Genomic DNA, 17662 nt, shown 5'->3' with positions numbered 1-17662 from the left:
CTGCAGGTGTGGAGGCTTGCCCTTAGGGCAGCTTCTCGCCTCTTTCGTCAGCTAATGATTCTCTGCTTCTTTTTTGCCTTTTAAAAATTCTGTGACATTTCTCCTCTTCTGCTCTCTGTGCTGCCCTGTCTTAGGCTTTGGGTTTTGATTTTGTTTTGCTTTGTTTTTTTCCCCATCTTTCACTTCCTCTATTGTCATTCCAGTGGCATTTCTGGAGGGGAAAGAGATGAAAATGCACATTCAGTTTATCAGCTCCTAGTGGGAACCCAGGAAAGCGCCATCATTGGCGTAAAGGAGGCTTCCTCTAGTGTTCTGGGAGCAGAGCTTGGACAGTGAGCCCAGCTGCTCTGTGCATGGAAAAGAAAACAGGAGTCCACCCTGACAGAACCAGGACTACAGCACTTCCCTTCTGGAACCTTAATATAGGCCCAGTAATGGGATCTGCTGGGAAACTGTCAGAGGAGGTGCTGAGCTGTATGAGCCCACCCCTTCCCCACCATCTGGCAGGCTTTATTGCTGGTGCATGTGTGATCAGCTCTCCAGGATGCATGGCTGTCCCATATTGCTTACTTTTTCAACACACATGGCTCTCTAGGGCACCGATGGGACCACTGTGTGACAGGAAACTACTGCGCACCCTCTGCACAGCCAGATGAACCCATTCCCAGGGGGCTATGAATTAGGACCCCCTGTCACAACTACTGTCAGCACCCCATCGACCAATGCCTGATAGAATCCCACTCTCACAGAGCACAGTTTTGGGGTGTCCTCATAACAAGACGAGTATACAGAAAGACACCAGGAAGTAGATATTAATTTAAAAGAAAAATATATTCCCTTGAAACTTCCTAGATGCATTTCCAGAGTCTGGATGATTACAAGCATGTATGTCACCCAGAGGCATGAAGTTCATGTTCATTTGACAACCACCAAGCGTTTGGCTGTTCTATTTGGACATCTTCAGTTGCAAGTAGCAAAAATGTAACTTCATTAGCTTAGAGGTTTGGTCTGTGTATTAGTCACTTTTCTGGTTGTTGTGGCTATGACAAAATACCTGACAGAAACAAAGTAAGGGAAGAGAGGTTTATTTTGGTTCAAGTTTTCATCCTGGTGGGGATGTATTTGCATAGCAAATACAGAACAGGATTGGAAGCAAAGGTGGGTTTAGCCCTCAAAGGCCTAACCTGGTAGCCTCTGTCCTCCAGCTAGCTCCCCCATCCCAGAGGTTCCGTGGTCTCCCAACAGAGCCACCACAAGCTGGGGACTAAGCCTTCAAGCATAGAAGCCTGTTGGAGATATGGCAGATCCAACTGTAGCAGTTGGCTTCTCTATCTGGGAGGAGCCTGGAGGCCAGCTGGCCTGGGGATCCGGATGATGCCAACGCCATTGGCTCTCGTTCCTCTTGTCTCCTTTTTTTCTGGGTACCACCCAATGCTCCTCTAGAGGCAGCTTGCTGAACAATGCTGAAGATGTGATTATAGGCAACTGCAGGTGCATGATCTTAACCTCCCTCTTAGGTCCCTGCTTGGCCTCATCCATATAGCAAAGCTCATAGAGATCATCTGTATCTTCTAGGAATTAGGAAACAGACTCTGGCAAGTCACTGTGATGCATTTGTCTTTACAGGTCTGCCTTATCAGAGTGAAGCCCTGGAGTCCAGTGGTGGCTGAAACCCTGGAACAGGCAGTGCCATCCAGGCAGGAGATGAGGGACTGGTGGGAGCCCTGCCCAATACGGGGTGCATCCCTGCAAGTGCTCATACCAGATTTATGATGCCAGGAGAATACCACATCATCCCCTCCTACTTCTGAAAGAAGTCAGAAGTCCAGATTTTTGTGTAAATTCAGTCTGATAAAGATAGGTAATTAATTTAGGCATTTTCTGAATCACTATCTGAGCCAAAAAGCACATCATTGGACATCTCTTCTCAAATTCATCTTTAAAAGCATGAAGTGAGATCAAGAGAGTCAGGGCCCCAAAACAGGGGCAAGACCAGCCTGGAGACCTTTTGAATTGGCCACTTTATGAGCACTTGTTTTCATTGGCAAAGTCTTCCTTTTTTGGCCTTCAGTAATTTAATGTTAGGTTCTTTGCTTTATGGATGGTAAAATTTTAACATAAATCCATTCATTTTGGCAAAATTGGTGATGGGCCAGTCGGTGAGGCCTGTCCATCAGAACTCTCTATGTGATGGAGCAGGGGAGATGGCTCAGTTGGTAAAGTGCTTGCCACATGAGTATGGAGACCTGAATCCAGTCCCCACAACCCACATCAAAAACTGGGTACACAGTTATAATCCCTATCCTGGGAAGGGAGAGACAGGCAGATCCCTGGGGCTCACTGACAGCTGGCAAGTTCCAGGTCAGTGAAAGAACCTGTCTCAAAAAGTGAGGCGGTTGACTCCTGAAGAATGGTACTTGAGGCTGACCTTTGGCATGTGTGCGTGTGTACACAGACACACACACAGCTCTATGATGGAACTTGTGAGCACTGCATATTTTTTTTTTTTTTTTGTCTTTTTGAGACAGGGTTTCCCTGTAGCCCCAGCTGGCCTGGAACTCACTATGTAGACCAGCCTGGCCTTGGACTCACAGAGATCCTCCTGCCTCTGCCTCCTGAGTGCTGGGACTAAAGGCATGCGCTACCACACCCGGCAGCACTGCGTTTTTAAATGATAGCGTTTTTTAGAGTTTGTGTCTGTTGTCAAATTAAAGCTCTAAGCTAGAGTTTAAATATTTCTGCTGATATATTCAGTTTACTCAAGTAGCCATTAATCAAAAACTTGACTTAATCATTCTTGTTCAAGAGAACAATCCCCCATAAGTGTATTCATGCAGGTTTTTGAGTTTGTAGGTGGCAGGGATGGACTTCTGTGCCTTGGGTCCCAGCACGATTTCATTTGCCTTGTCAAAATGAAACATTTGTTTTCTAGATATTGGAAGGTAGCTCACATTTCTGAAGGTTTTGATTAAAATACACTTGATCTCATAGTCTCTTATCTGCAAATGCAGAGATGTTAACTTTTCCAAAATGGTTTCAGAAAATGAATGTTAGTGGGCCACTGTGGAAAACTGATCTCTTGCCCTAAGACAAATAAAACACACTTCAGATTTTCAGCTGCCTGCTTTTTCCTACCTTGGTAATTGACTTTAATTCGCACTGCCTGTCCCTCTAAAACCTCAAAACTTTCAAATTGCTATTCAGCTTGCAGTATCAACTGTAATGGGGAACCACTCCAAGTGCCAGCCCCATGCCTGAGCCAGGGACTTCAGTTTTGAAAGTTCTTGTTTCAACTGTCTGTTACAAGATTGTAAAGATTATTTCCAAATGATTTGCAAGTTATTGAAAGGTTGGTTATCCCCCACTCCCCATAGAAATGACCAACTACAAATGGTATCAATTAGATGCTAAAAATCTAATTTAAAATATTTAGGTAATTCTCCTGAAACTTAAGGAAGTTGGTAGGAAAAAAAGCAAGAGAAAATTATGCTGCTTTCCTTTTTTTTTTCTTCCTTTTTGTTTTGTTTTGTTCTGTTCTATTTACTTTGTTTTGTTTTGTCAAAACAAGGTTTGTCTGTGTTGCTCAAATTAGCTTCAAACTGCTAGGCTGGGGCAAGTGAAGATCATTATAGCCTTCAGAGCTGTGTTTCTCTTTGGCCTGTCCTCATCAAGCCCCCTCCCTCACACTCCCTGCTACTCCCAAAGACCTTGGGGAAGGATTGGGTAATCTTGACAGTGTTTCTTGATCACACAGGGGAAGCTATTTTCTTGGAAATGCACTGGGGGTCATTTTGTGTAACTCAGGAGCAGTGCATGTTCCCCTTTACCTGTGCGTAGCCTGCTGGTATGGAACTGGGTAGAACAAGTCAGACCCTCTGGCTCTGAGCTATTTCCTGTAAATAGTGGACTCCTCACCTCACAGCCAGAGTCTCAGTTTTCTCTTCATTTCCATTCGTTTCCAAACAAACCTGCAGTCAGAAAATGCTGAAAATAAATGATTTGGCAGGGAAAATTTTTGTGTTTTATCAGTTTCATAACCACAAAGGAATTTTTTTCTCTTTTAAGGATGGTGCCAGTAAGTGGAAAATATCGATGTTTCCAAATAATGGTACGAAGAAATAATGGAAGAGGGGGTGGATTTTTAGCAGTAATAGAGTTTGAACTGTGAAGCTAGGATCCTTTTGTTAGAGCCAGATGCAATTGGGAACCTGGTAAAGTGTGGGGAGTCTGCTACGGCATGCTTATGATTTGATTTCCCTAAGAAATTAATTAGTGGACAAATAGTATCCAAAATAACCGCGTCAAGTTCTGCATGGTAGCCCCTCTTCCTCTTGGTCCTGGTTGGCCTGGAGTCCTTGGTGCTTATTCTCCTGTTTATTGCCCTGTAGGTATCTACTGAATTGTGCTGTAAAGCAGGCATCCTATGTAAGTGGTAGGAACGTTGTTTGGGAGAGAAGGTGGAGAACATGAGCCTGTTTCCATGCAGGCCTTGAGATTCAGAGAAGGAATGAACATCTTGGGGCCCTTCCCACTGCCCTGTTGACACCCCCAGTGTTGCCCAGTCTTAGGTGCACTCACTGCCCCAGACATCAGTGCCCCCTAGGGCACTCATAATGTAGCCCACAGCTGTCCACATCGGATGCTTCCTGTTTCAACTCTTTATGTCATGATTTGTAGAGAATTCTCTTTAATATAATCAGATTAAATATCTGTCTCCTGTACATGTGACAGATTTGGGGTTTTAATTGAACCAAGAGTGTACAAAAGTACATTTGTATACTCTCGGTTGAATCAAAGCCATTTGTTATCTAGGTGTAGTATGCACACCTTTAATCCCAGCATTCAGTAGGCAGAGGCGGCAAAGGCAGGTGGATCTCTGGAATTTGAATCTAGCCTGTGCTACATAGTGAGACTCAGTCTCAAAAAAATAAAAATCCAAAAAATGTTTGCTAATTATGTTATTAGCCTGAGAACATGGTGTTTAGGGTGAATCTATGTAAATTAATTGTCACTAATAATGCCTTACAATTTATGAACAGATTCTTTGCTTAAAAATTTTATATTAGGTATATTTTTTTTAACTGTCTAAGCATGAACAACTTTGGGGGGACATCTGTGTGCTTACCATTACCAGCTGGGGTTCCTTTATTTGTTCCTTCTACAGAAGCTGTGTATAGGTCCCAGTTTTTTGCCACTGAATCGTAGCCTCCATGTTGTTGCCGATGTGAATTCACTTGCACATCTGCAGGACTGATAGTGACTTCAGTCATCAGCTCCCACCCAGAAAGTAAATAGACCCATGTTTTAGAGTGTTGGAGGTGACTTGCACATGATATAAGTTGGAAGGTTTTGCTAAGAAGTCAGGATACCTTTTCTAAGCAGTTATCTGGTATTGTAAACAGAAAAGTTCCTAGAAATGGCACTGTGCTCTGTGTTAACTATCATTTTTTTAATAAAGGAAAACTCAGACACTTGTCTCTAATAAATAATTGCTATGGAAATTGATTTTGCATCCTTCAAAGATACTGCCTACAATTCATCCCAATCTAAACACACATGAAGGAATATTTATTTCCCCTTGTCTGAAGTGACAAGAAATGTCAGGCGTGATGACTGTTGAGTGACAGATCTAGATTTAGATTGTGCTATTGAAACCACAGCTGGTATAATTGTAGGCTACAGTGCATATTCAATTAAGCATACATTTACTATTGATTTACTATTTCAAACAAAGAAAATCTTTAAAAGTTTTTAACACAATAGAGACATAAATTTTGGTAGCTATTTTATGACTCCTTGATGTGAACTGTCTGTCACCTTCTGGGCTGGGATAGATGTGAAAGGACCCTGAATTTGGGGATTCTGGACAGTTGTCTTGGCTATTGGAGTCTTGACTGCAATGGACTAGCTTCCAGGCACAGCAAGTGGCTTACCTGATCTCACTGTCTCAATTTCCATATCTGGAAAATAGGGATAATGATAGGACCTACACTATTGGTTTATAAATATCAGATAGGATCCTGTGTCCAGAGAGCTCAAAGTAGTATTTGGTACATGTCCAGCAAATATTAGTGGTGACATTAATGTCAAGTATTAAAGTGAGTTCAGACAAAGCTGAGCTGAGACAAGATTCTCAGTAGCTCTCCCTAACCCCAACCTCCATCCTCCTACCATGCCAACTCCTCTCTACCTTCCTACTTCCTTGACTCTTGGATTATTGTGGGAATGACTTCTGAGAATTCTGATGTAGCAAGTAGATTCCTACCTAACCTTGTAACGAAAGTTAGTCTTATGTTGAGATCATTTAACACTGTCTCGGCTGGTTTATAATGTAAACATGCTGACTAGGCTTAGACTCCTCCTGTAAGCTATGCATACACCTTTAATCCCTCATGACCCTTCCTTGTCCCAGACCCAGAGTAATGTGTGTGTGTGTGTGTTGTGGAAATATCAAGCATGGAATATTGCTGAAAGCAACAAATTATCCCATTTGTGTTGCAAACAACCTGTGAGAGTAGATTGATGGTGTCTGTTTGTGGTTGTGTGTGCTGTTCTGGTCAGAAAGGGTGAAATCCTCCAATAAACCAGATTCCTCTTTTTTTCATGTGATGTTTTTTTCATGTGATGTTTCAGTAAAGAGAACAAATCCTTTTGTTCAGGGACACTTTGAAGGAACAGGTTCTTAGAACAGATTGGGCCCACTCTTGGTTCCAACCAATACCAGAGAGTCAGGCTATCTTTATCCAGGCATTGCCATAATATGGTATCTCTTTGTCATAGACTGTAATACAGTTTGGTCATTTCAGCACTTGGTACTCATAAACCTTTGTGCTAACCCTCCCCACCAGCCTTGGCTTTGATTCTATTGATGTTGACAACAAGCTTCTTTAGTTCAGGCCCTATGTGAGCCACCCCACCCCACCCCACCCCCACCTATTGTCAGCCTCCATACCTGATGGCTAGCCAGAAAGACTGTTTGCAGGGGTTACTGGTACAGCATAAACAGGAGGACCAATAGGCTCTTCCCAGTGTACAGGGAGACCTGTGGCCTCTCTGCGTGGAAGTATTTCTGATAGACTTATAAGCTGTGTGGCATGGCGAATATGACCATCTGTCTAAACAGAACAGGAATGGGCTTTGCCAGAGTGGTTTGACTGCTGTAGTAATTCACCAGTGTGAATGCTGCTTTGCCCTTGGTTACGAGAGTTCATTAAATATTTGCAGCCCAAAAGGACTGTAAGTGTGCGCTGAATAATGTAACCAGTGTTTTCAGCTTGTTTAACTAGCCTAATAAAAAATTTAATAAACTCCAAAACCATTCTTATCTCCATAAATGAGGACTATTTGGATTTTATAATGTATGTTTATTCTGAAAGGGTGGGACTATACTTTCCATATAGTAATAGTTACCACAAATCTTGTGTCCCTTCATGAATATTATATAACCTACATAAATATATGTGTGCTTGCAATCTAAATATTTATAAAGACGGTATTTTTTAAAAAATGCTGATAAGGGCTGAGTGTGTAGTTCAGTAGTAGAGCACTTCATCCCAGCACCGCACAAAGAAATAATAATACTGAGAACAAACCATTATCAGTTTTGCTCTCAGTTTGGGGGTGGGCCACAAGGAATGACTACACAGTAGTAAAATGCCCAGCCAATTAGTTAAATTTTTCTCAAGCTGGGGGCAATGGAGAGATGGCTCAGTGGTTAAAGAATGTACACTGCTCTTACAGAAGACTAGACTTCAGTCCTTGGCATCCACGTTGAGCAGCTCACAATTGCCTGTAAGTTCAGCTTCAGGGAATCTGACACCCTCTTCTGGCCTCCTCAGACACTCACACATGTGCATAGACACACGTAAATAAATAATAAAATAAATCTTAAATTATTATTTCTCAAACTGAAGACTTTGAAACCCAGCGTTCTAGAATCCGCAAGCTTGTAGCCAGGGGCCCCCTGTGAAGTACAGAAGGTAACAAGGAGGATGGGTTTCACCTCATTCAAGATGAAAGCACCTCGTCACCACCTGTACTGCACCATGAATTCAACCTAGAAAGAAGCATACCTCTCAGGTGTGTTCTGGCTCAGCAATGGGCCAAAGGGTACGTGCTCACCCAGGAAGTGGAGTGGGCCGTGAGTTATCAGGCAGGCTGAAGTAGGTAAGTCCCAGTAAAGCAGGGGGATGGCTGCTGACCTGCATAAACCACAAAATGAACCTAGCCTGCAGGCGAAACAGTAGGGGCCCAGGAGACCCTACTGACAAGGTATTGATTACTAATTAAAAGCTTTGAGTGGCAGATCCTCTGGTTTGCTGTTCATTCACAGGTGATTATCGCCACTCACCTGGAAATTTGGGAGAATAATTTGACAGAGGAGAGAGAAAGGAAATAAAAGCTATTGTAAACAGAAGGCAATCTAAAAGAAAGATAAAGTGGTTATCCAGTAGCTAATATACCTCAGTGTTAACCTGTCCTCAGTTATAATCAGTAAAGCTCCAGTCGCATAAGTACCAGGACCTGAGTTCAGATCCCCAGGGTTCCCAGCACCCCATAAACAGCCGGGGCTGCAGCCCCCGTAGTGGGGGTGGTAGAGACAGGTGGATCACTGAAGTCCATTGCAGCCTAACCATGTGGAAAAGCCTCAGGTTCAGTCCACAAACAATAAAGACGGAAAGCGATTTAGGAAGACACTGGATTGACCTCTGGCCTCCATACTCCTGCGCACGTGCATATACCTGCACCAACAGGTGCACGTACAACACACAACCACAGTCCCCCGACACCAAAATAATAAAATGTGGAAATGTAGCTGAACCAGGATGTATAATGTCTGAAAAATGCGAGGTGGACCTCAAAGTCCCTGAGATTCTCTTACAGTGGCCACCTTGTCGTTAGCCAGGGAGTTGGTGTCTTTATCTTTGATTCTTGTCTTCTGCAATGACAAGGACCAAGCACTCTCTCCTATTGGGGCAGTCTGACTTACAGAGATGGGACTCAGAAATAACTAAAAGTATGAACTGAAATGACATGCTCAGAGCTTCCTGCCCCTACCCCCAAGCAGTATCAGCTTAACTCCAAGAAGCCCTTCACCCACCCACCTGTGCCAGTGACCCTGGCCCTGAGTTCCTAGGTGCTTACTGTCTAGACCAACATTTCTGCTAATTGCTGTAGACTGGACCCTTGGAGTCAGATGTCCTGCCTATCAACTCTTGTGGAAACCCCTGTATGAGGGATTGTGTTTTACATTGATTTCTCATTTCTGAGAGATGAGCCTGCAGCTCCTTGCTCCCCTGTCCTCACTATCTCCCACCTGAGGGCCCCCTGCCATCTGTTTCTATGTTTCTACCCTAAGACCAAATTCTACTGACATGAACACTGTCAGTTCCCTTTGACCACTGTGACTCACACTACAAATAGACTCTAAGCTCTGCCAGAAGCCAAGCCTCATTCCTTCAGACTTGCTCGCTCCTCTTCTGCACTGACTTTTTAAGCTCCTATACTACCATTTTGCACAAGAAAGTATTGACATTAGCTTAGTCTTCCCACACTGGTCCGATCACCGTGCACTGGACTTCCAGCAGGAAGGATGGGGTCTTGACACTGTATTCACTTTCCAAGAACCCAGCAATGTGTTAAAATTTTTGCTGTATCAAGGAACTCATTGTTGTGTGTTTGTTTACTTGGTTTTGTTTTTGCTTTTTGGAACTGAGATCCCTTCAGGATATCTTCTAGTCTGTTGGATAAATAAATCTCTAAAGTGTTTTTTATTGATAGCAACAAAGGAGAAAATAGAGTGTGGGAAGTCAAGATGCAAAAACATTTAACCAAGAGAAAAGTCCAAAGTTTCGAAATCGTATGTCAAGTCCATCCCTGCTTACTGGAGTATAAATGAAACTGGATTCTTGGCTTTGCCCCCTGGAATTCTGTCCTTGCTTCTTGTTGTTGTTTAAGCCAGGGTCTCACCATGTGGCCCTGACTGGTCTGAACTTATCACGTAGACCATGCTAGCTTTGAACTCACAGAGAGAGATCTGCCTGCCTCTGTCTCTCGAGTGCTGGGATTAAAGGTGGTACACGCGCCACCATGCCTGGCTTTGTTCTTTTCTGGACAATAGTGCTATGTAGCCCAGGCCGGCCTCCAGCTTTCAGTCCTCTTCCTTCAGGCTCCTGGGTGCTGAGATCAGAGGTATAGACCACTACCCCTGATTCTCCTTTGTTCTTAACCCTTGTGTAACCTGTCTCCCTCTCATGGAGTCCTGTGAAGCTGTCTTCCAAAGTGAAGGTGTCAGCCAGCAGATTCACGCCCCATCCCAATATTTGTTTTTAAACTCACTTCCAGTAAGAAAGGAAAGACCACACAGTTATCAGTATCATTCTTTGTATCAAATATAGATCACCTCTGTTAATCAACAAATCATGTGTATTAATTCAAAAAATATTTACCTCGAAGATCTCTTGGGTAACATTTTTGATTTGTCTCTGAAAGGGGATCAAAGGAGCTGTGAGTTGAGGGCCTGAAAGGGAGGAGGGTGAGAGACTTGGAGTGAGGCCTCCCTAAAGGACAACTCACCTTGAAGGCTGGCCCAGGAGTCCTCCTTTACCACTAACATCAGTTGGCAGCCCAGACACAGGGTGAGCGAGAAGTAGAAATTGGAGAAGTCTAGTGAGAGCGTGAGGAAGGCAGGAAGAGAGTTTATGGGGGAGGGGGACTCACTACGTAGCCCTGGCTGGCCTGGAACATGCTGTGTAACCCAGGCTGGCCTCAAACTCAGAGCTATCTGCCTGCCCATGCGCCCTAAGTGTGGGATTAAAGGTGGGCACCGGCACTCTCAGCTAGAGGTTGGGTTAGGGGAGAATTCCTGTGCTCACCAGGCTTACGTCATGCCCTTCCGTCAGCCTGGTAATAACTGGTGCCATCTATTTTATATTTTCCTAGATCAATGAACTGAGCCATGTTCAGATCCCTGTTATGTTGATGCCCGATGACTTCAAAGCCTACTCAAAGATAAAGGTGGATAACCACCTTTTTAACAAGTAAGTACAAGTGCACCCTCTCAGGAGACTTTCATGGCTGCTCAGAATAGAATTTTTTTGTAGCTTTCTGTAATCATAATTTTTTCAATGGGTTGGAGTAAAGTTTTGCTGATGGAGTTGATCCTGTGATAAACATAACCATCTGTCATATTCAGAGAAGCAACAGCAGGCCCTCTGGGATAATATCCCTTTGCCATATGGCATATAGTTCCCTATGAATATCTTATATGTTAAAAGTGATATCCTCATTACAATTTAAATGTGGGGGGTTGTAAATTACTTGGATCTTTTGAGCCGTGATGAACCCCTGCTCTTCTACACAAAACTTGGAAAACAATAGTGCTAAGAACAGACATGACTACATTATAGAACAATAGAGAATTAAGGTATGTTACCACAAAATAGAATTGGATGTCATGTTGGGCACTGCGCATGGTCTTCATTGAAATGACATCTTTGTTGATGCCTATTACTTGTTAAGTGGTCCATCTAGAACTGGAGATACAATGATTTATAAGGCATGGCCCTTCCCTCAAACTGGAAACTAACACATGCACAAATTACTGTCATTCTGCAATGACACAATAATAGAGGGCTATGCATGCATATACCCACAGTTCCTTGGGAATACAAAGGAAAGCAATTCTGCAGGATTGGGATGTGCCTTAGAGAGACCCCTCCCATATCAGGATTAAGTATGAACTATTTTTTCAGTACTAGAACCCATGTAGAACCTAGGGCCTCAAGCATGCTAGGCAAGTGGTCTACCACTGAGCTCACCCCAACCCTCCATGAATGTCTTTTCTTTCTTTTCTTTTCTTTTCTTTTTCTTTTTTTTTTCCTTGTTTTTTGTCCAGCTGGCATGGAACTTGCCATGTAAACCAGTCTAGCTCAAACTCACAGAGATCCACCTGCCTCTGCTTTCCTTCCTGGTGCTAGGATTAAAGGCATGTGCCATTTGTGTGTGTGTGTGTGTGTGTGTGTGTGTGTGTGTGTGTGGTGTGTGGGGGGGGGGGGGATTCACTGTGTCGTCCTGGCTGGCCTGGAACTCACAGCTATCTGCCTGCACATGCCTCCCAAGTGTTGGATTACAGATGTGCACCACCGATCTTGGCTAGAGGTTGACTTTGAGGGCATGTTCTCAGTGCAGATTTAGAATGTGGTCTTGGGTATGAGGACACGCCTTCTCCGCTGCTCTCCATCGTAAGCCATGGTATCGTTGTAGGAGCTGCACAGCTGCCCTTCCTCCCCCAGCTTCTCTGCCTTCCCTTCACTACTTGCCTCTTCCTTGCCCCTCCACCCCTCTTCTTCCTTGGAGAATGCTGTGTACGGGCAAGATTAGAGGGTAGCTCAGTCCCATGTGAGACAAAAAAGATGGTATAATTGATCTGTCTGTTTTGCCTGTGGGAGCTTACTGGGTTGTACCAGGGTCTGTGGAATCCTCCGTGCTTGCTGTGGACAGTGAACTCTAGCCACCTCACTGCTACGCATAGATCTAAGCAGGCAGAGTGGAGCCTGGTAACTTAAGTCTGTCTGAGCTTTATTTTACAATGTGATTGTTTCAGAGAAAACATGCCCAGCCATTTCAAGTTTAAGGAATACTGCCCAATGGTCTTCCGGAATCTACGGGAGAGGTTTGGCATCGATGATCAAGATTTCCAGGTGAGCTGCTTTTGTAACACTTGCTTCAAGTGAGAAATGGGCCTGCTCTGAAAGTGAGATTTGTGTTTTTGTCCTTGCAAGTGTATTTTGCATGCAAAAACTTCAATGTTCTTTCTGAAGTTAAACATTCAGTTATGGGCTCTGGGTGATTATCATTTCAGTGAGAGGTCTTTAGGAAAAAAAGCATTTTCTTTGGAAGGAGACCTGAGCAGTCTTTGAACACTGACATTTCCAGGGACAAGCTTCTATCAGCTCAGCTGCCTTCTGCTTTCTGGGGTCAAGTATGTCCCCAGCCTATGCACGCATATGTGTGTGTGTGTGTGTGTGTGTGTGTGTGTGTTGAATCCACATTTTTCTGTTTTAGCAGAGACCACTTAGGAATCTCAGAGACTGTTTTCTAGCTAATCTGCTGCGTTGCAGGTTGGCAAACTGTCCCCTGCCACAACAACCTGGGCAGACAGCACTTTGAGCGCCACAGTGCTGGATTGTAGAGTTGTCACAGTGCTTGCTCTGGTTATGAGCAGGAACCTACTAAGCCTGGCACAATTCTTGGAGCACCTCCTCTTGTGCTTGCCACGTGCAAATGGGCACACCTGCATCTCTTGCCAGACTTACCCAGCCTTGATTTTAACTCTGAAATGTGATGTAGCTTTTTAGATCCCTGTTGCTGTGATCAGAGAAGGCCCTGAGCTTCAGATAGACAGCAGATGCAGAAGTCCTAAAGGGTTTTTGTTTTGTTTTTGTTTTTGGAGACAGAGTCTTATTTTGTAACCCTAACTTGCCTAGAACTCACTCTGTAGAGCAGGCTGGCTTTGAGTTCACAGAGATCTGCCTGCCTCTGCCTCCTAAGTACTGGGATTAAAGTTGTGTGCCACCATTCCCAGCTAAGGGTTTTGCTTTTTTTTTAAAGCAGAAATCTAAGTACCAACTTGTTTTAAGTCTTCTTAAATGGAATAAGCACTTTCTCTAACTTACCCTAAATTCAAAACCTGCAGTAAGTGCCATATTGCTACCTCAGGTGACCTTTCAAGTGCAACACTGGCTATATTTTCCATTAAAGAATAGGGTCCCTTAGGAAGAACAGCTTGCTAGTGTACCTTTCTAAGGATCAGGCTTCCATTTCCCCAGCTGCTCTACTTGAAAACTTGCAGGAATTTCTCTCATGTTTCCTCAGGCATGAGCTCTTGCCATGCTTTGAAAAAAACAATATTGCCCAGGCCACTAGTGATGACCCTTTATTGTGGAGCAGGGACATGGTCCACGGAGGCCCAGGTTCTAACTGAAACATGGGGCACCAAGGCTGAGGGGCAGAGGGTGTTTCAGGAAGGATATGGGTGTTCCTTCCTCAAACAGCTTTGACCCCAGCATTCAAGTTTGGACTTCTTTGATAAAACAGAATTAGATCACAATTATGGACTTGATGTTTATGGTTGAAAGAATAAGTAACTTTTAAAGAATAGTTGTTAGATGGGTCAAAATGCAAAGAATACGTGGCCATGGGATGCCCAACCCCTTTTGGAACTCTACAATGCAACTCCTACACCTAAGGCTCAGGGAACATTGCAGAAGAGGGGGCAGAATGATTGTAAGAGCCAGAGGACCCAGGACTGCTGCAAGAGAGTGTCTTCTAGACGTGACAAGGAAGCCATATCCATGAAATCTCAACAGTATGGTGGCCTAAACAAGACCTGCACAGTGACTACACCAGTCAATACGACTGTGTGGATGGGGGAACTTTCACAGGGCTCCAGTCCTAGATGAAGAGCAATAGGCCGTCAATGGCTGCTGGGAAAGGGGAAGTTAGTTTTCTCCAGGGACGAAGCCCCTGATAGGGTATCCAATCCCAAATGCTCAGCCCTAAGCACATGTACAAATGAACACCATTAAATGAACTCAGTAGGTTGTGTGTGTGTGTGTGTGTGTGAGAGAGAGAGAGAGAGAGAGAGAGAGAGAGAGAGAGAGAGAAAGGAGAAGTCATGAATTTGAGAGGGAGTTGGGACACCTGGGGAGTTGGAGAGGGGAGAGGGAAGGGCAGAAATGATGTAAATACAATTCTTGTGTATGAAATTCTAGAAAAAAAACGTTAAAAAAAGAATAGTTGTTGGAGTACTAAAAAGAGGGGTTTGTATTAAATACAAAAGGATGATTTCATGTGACTTGAGAACTGCTGCTACATATAAACAGGTCATATAAAAGTGAACCACATGCTTTACAAAGAATCGACAGTAGATGACTCTCACATCTTAAGGAACCCTCTGCCTGACTCTGAGGCAAGCCTGAGTGTGCCCTCCTATAACCCATCTTTCCTCTCCTTTCCTTTTCCTTAGAAAATGTTTGGGAGCTGGGGAGTCAGCTCAGTCAGCAGATTGCCCACCATGCCAGCCAGAGGACCTGTGCTGGAATCTCCAACACTCGTGTGAGGTTGGTGGAGACAGCAGGTCCCTGGAGCTCACTGGCCAGCCAGCCTAGCAAATCCATGAGCTATGGGTGCAGTGAAGACCAGCCTCAAAACATATGGTGAAGAGAGATAGAGGACACCCTCTGTACACATCCACAAACATACACACAGACATCTGCATGCACATGCATACATGTACATACTACATATCACATGCATGTACTGCACACACTCAGATAACAAAAGTAATTATAAAAATAGCTGTGCTGTCATTTCCCAGAAACTGACATTTGAGGGCCCTGCTACAGTGTCTTCTTAGGTTCCTTGGTCCATTACAGAAATGAAATATTTACGTTTCTCCTCATTAATCCTGTTAGATCAAAAATTACCTCATTATGTTCTGAATTCTACACTGCAGCAGAGGAAAGTAGGTTTTTTTTTTTTTTTAATTTTTACGTGTATGCATCTATTGCCTACATGTAGGTAAGTGCACCCATGTTATGCAATGCCCTCGGAGGTCAGGAGAGGCTGTCGGATCCCCTGGGAGTGGAGTTACGGTTGTTAGCTGCCATGTGGGTGCTGAGATTCAAAACCAGGTCTTCTGCAAGAACAACCAGTGCTAAGCCATCTCTCCAGCCCAGGAAAGTAGTTTTTAAGCTTTTCTAAAATGAGAATTTTATTGCTGAAATACTAAGACACCACTTTATCCCCCTAAAATCAGCACCATATAAGCTGATACTTAACTATGTGCAAATCACTTAGTACAAACTCGGAAGGGAAATGAGGCAAGCAAGGGTGATTCACGAGTAACTAATTGGCAAGTCTGTTGAACGCAGAGCATGAGAGACCAGTATGGAGGGAGTCGGTGTGAGAGCAATTAATCGTCCGAACACCCTCCTTCCTTCAAGTCTTCCTGTTGCTTTGAATTGTAAACTGCAGCGTTCTCTTTGATAACTGTATTTCTAATTTCATCTTTTTGAAGTGGGTGTTCAGGGTAACTTCGATAATTTCATTCTTTCTCCATGGTATGTACTTTCTTCCTAAAGCCTTGTCAGCAGACTGGGGGTGTAGCTCGGTGGGGTGCTTGCCTACCATGCACAAGTCCTTGGCTTCCATCCCCAGCAGCAGAAAAAAAATACAGAAGTGGCTGAACCCCAAATTTCAGCTAAAGACAGGATAGTAGAGGTGAAGCTGAATCCAGTTTGTTGACTACTTAAGTTTAGCAGAAAAGAGAATGGTTGTGACCCAGAGGAGTCCAGCCAGCCGGCCCACATAGCTAACATCAGCACGTGAGCATCGAGTGGCTAAAAGCAGCCTCATTTCCCCTCCCCCAGCCTGCTGTGCATTTGCTAGGCAAGCACAGGTTCCTGAACACTGTGTGCTGAAGGATAAAACTTAGGCTATGGTTAGAGCATATGCTTAGCATGTGTGAGGCCCTGGTCCTATCCCCTGTACCAAAGTAAATAGATAAATAAATACATAAATAAATAAGTTGCAGTCTTTTTCTAAGCCCATCCACATGAGCTGCCTGGATACGCCCCAGTTTGACTGGACGTGTTGGGTCAGCAGCCTGGCCTGCATCGTGCTTTGGAGGCACTGGCTTGCTCATAGGGAGTAACCATTGCTGGCTGGGTCTTTCTCTGTGTCTGCATTTTGGACACGTGACTTTAAATCAATGTGGCGGTAAGGAGCAGTATCACCTGGTTTACTTGTGCAGGTACCTTCCTGCTCCACATAAAAAGCAGCGTTGTTTAGCAGAGGTCACTTTGATAAAGTACAACAAAGTGATTAGCCAGCCTAATTGAGCTCTGTCTTTGAACTTAAACTTCTTTAAAACAACTGAAAATCATTCTTTAATAGCCAGTAAACATTTGTGTCCTCTCTCTGAATTTGATTTCTTGAGTGTCTTTTTTAAAACTGAAACTTCAGCCAGGTGTGGTGGTGCCTGCCTTTAATCTCAGTACTTGGGATACAGAGGCAGGTGGATCTCTGTGAGATTGAGGCCATCCTGGTCTACATAGTGAGTTCCAGGCCAAATGGTGCTATAGGGAGACCCTGTCTCAAAACAAAAACAGAACAAAAATACCCTGAAACTGGGAACTGAAGAGATGGCTCAGTGGTTAAGAGCACTTGCTGCTCTTTCAGAGGAACTGAATTCAGTTCCCAGCACCCATGTCAGGCAGCTCACAACCACCAGTAACTCCAGCTCCAGGGCATCCAGTGTCCTTTTCTGGCCTTCTTGCACACACGCACAGACACACACACACACAGACACACACACACACACACACACACACACAAATAAATAAATAAATAAATCTTTAAAAGCTTAATTAAAAAAGACTAGAGAGATGGCTCAGCGATTAAGAGCACTGACTGTTCTTGCAGAAGACCCAGGTTAAAATCCTAGCACCCACATGGTGGTTAACAACTGTCTGTAACTCCTGTTGCTGGGATCTGACACTGTCTTCTGATCTCCTTGGGCATTGCATGACACAGGTGTACTTCCATACATGCAGGTAATACACTCATACATATAAAGAAATTTTCAAAAAAATAAATA

General features: G+C 43.9%; 1 protein-coding gene across 2 annotated transcripts in view; it reads left to right on the top strand.

Moving 5' to 3' along the window:
* Positions 1–17662, top strand: part of Pip4k2a (phosphatidylinositol-5-phosphate 4-kinase type 2 alpha) — a 172940-nt gene that overhangs the window by 88527 nt on the left and 66751 nt on the right. For both annotated transcript variants that reach the window (XM_008831721.2, XM_008831720.2), the window contains 2 exons: positions 10942–11039; positions 12605–12701. In XM_008831721.2, coding sequence (XP_008829943.1) covers positions 10942–11039; positions 12605–12701 — 195 coding nt within the window. The remainder of the gene's footprint in view (positions 1–10941; positions 11040–12604; positions 12702–17662) is intronic.

This window comes from Nannospalax galili, unplaced genomic scaffold (assembly GCF_000622305.1).
Source record: "Nannospalax galili isolate Female #2095 unplaced genomic scaffold, S.galili_v1.0 scaffold14, whole genome shotgun sequence".
NCBI classification, from domain to species: domain Eukaryota; kingdom Metazoa; phylum Chordata; class Mammalia; order Rodentia; family Spalacidae; genus Nannospalax; species Nannospalax galili.
Note: the sequence above shows the minus strand (reverse complement) of the source record. Positions and strands in the feature narration are given on the sequence as shown.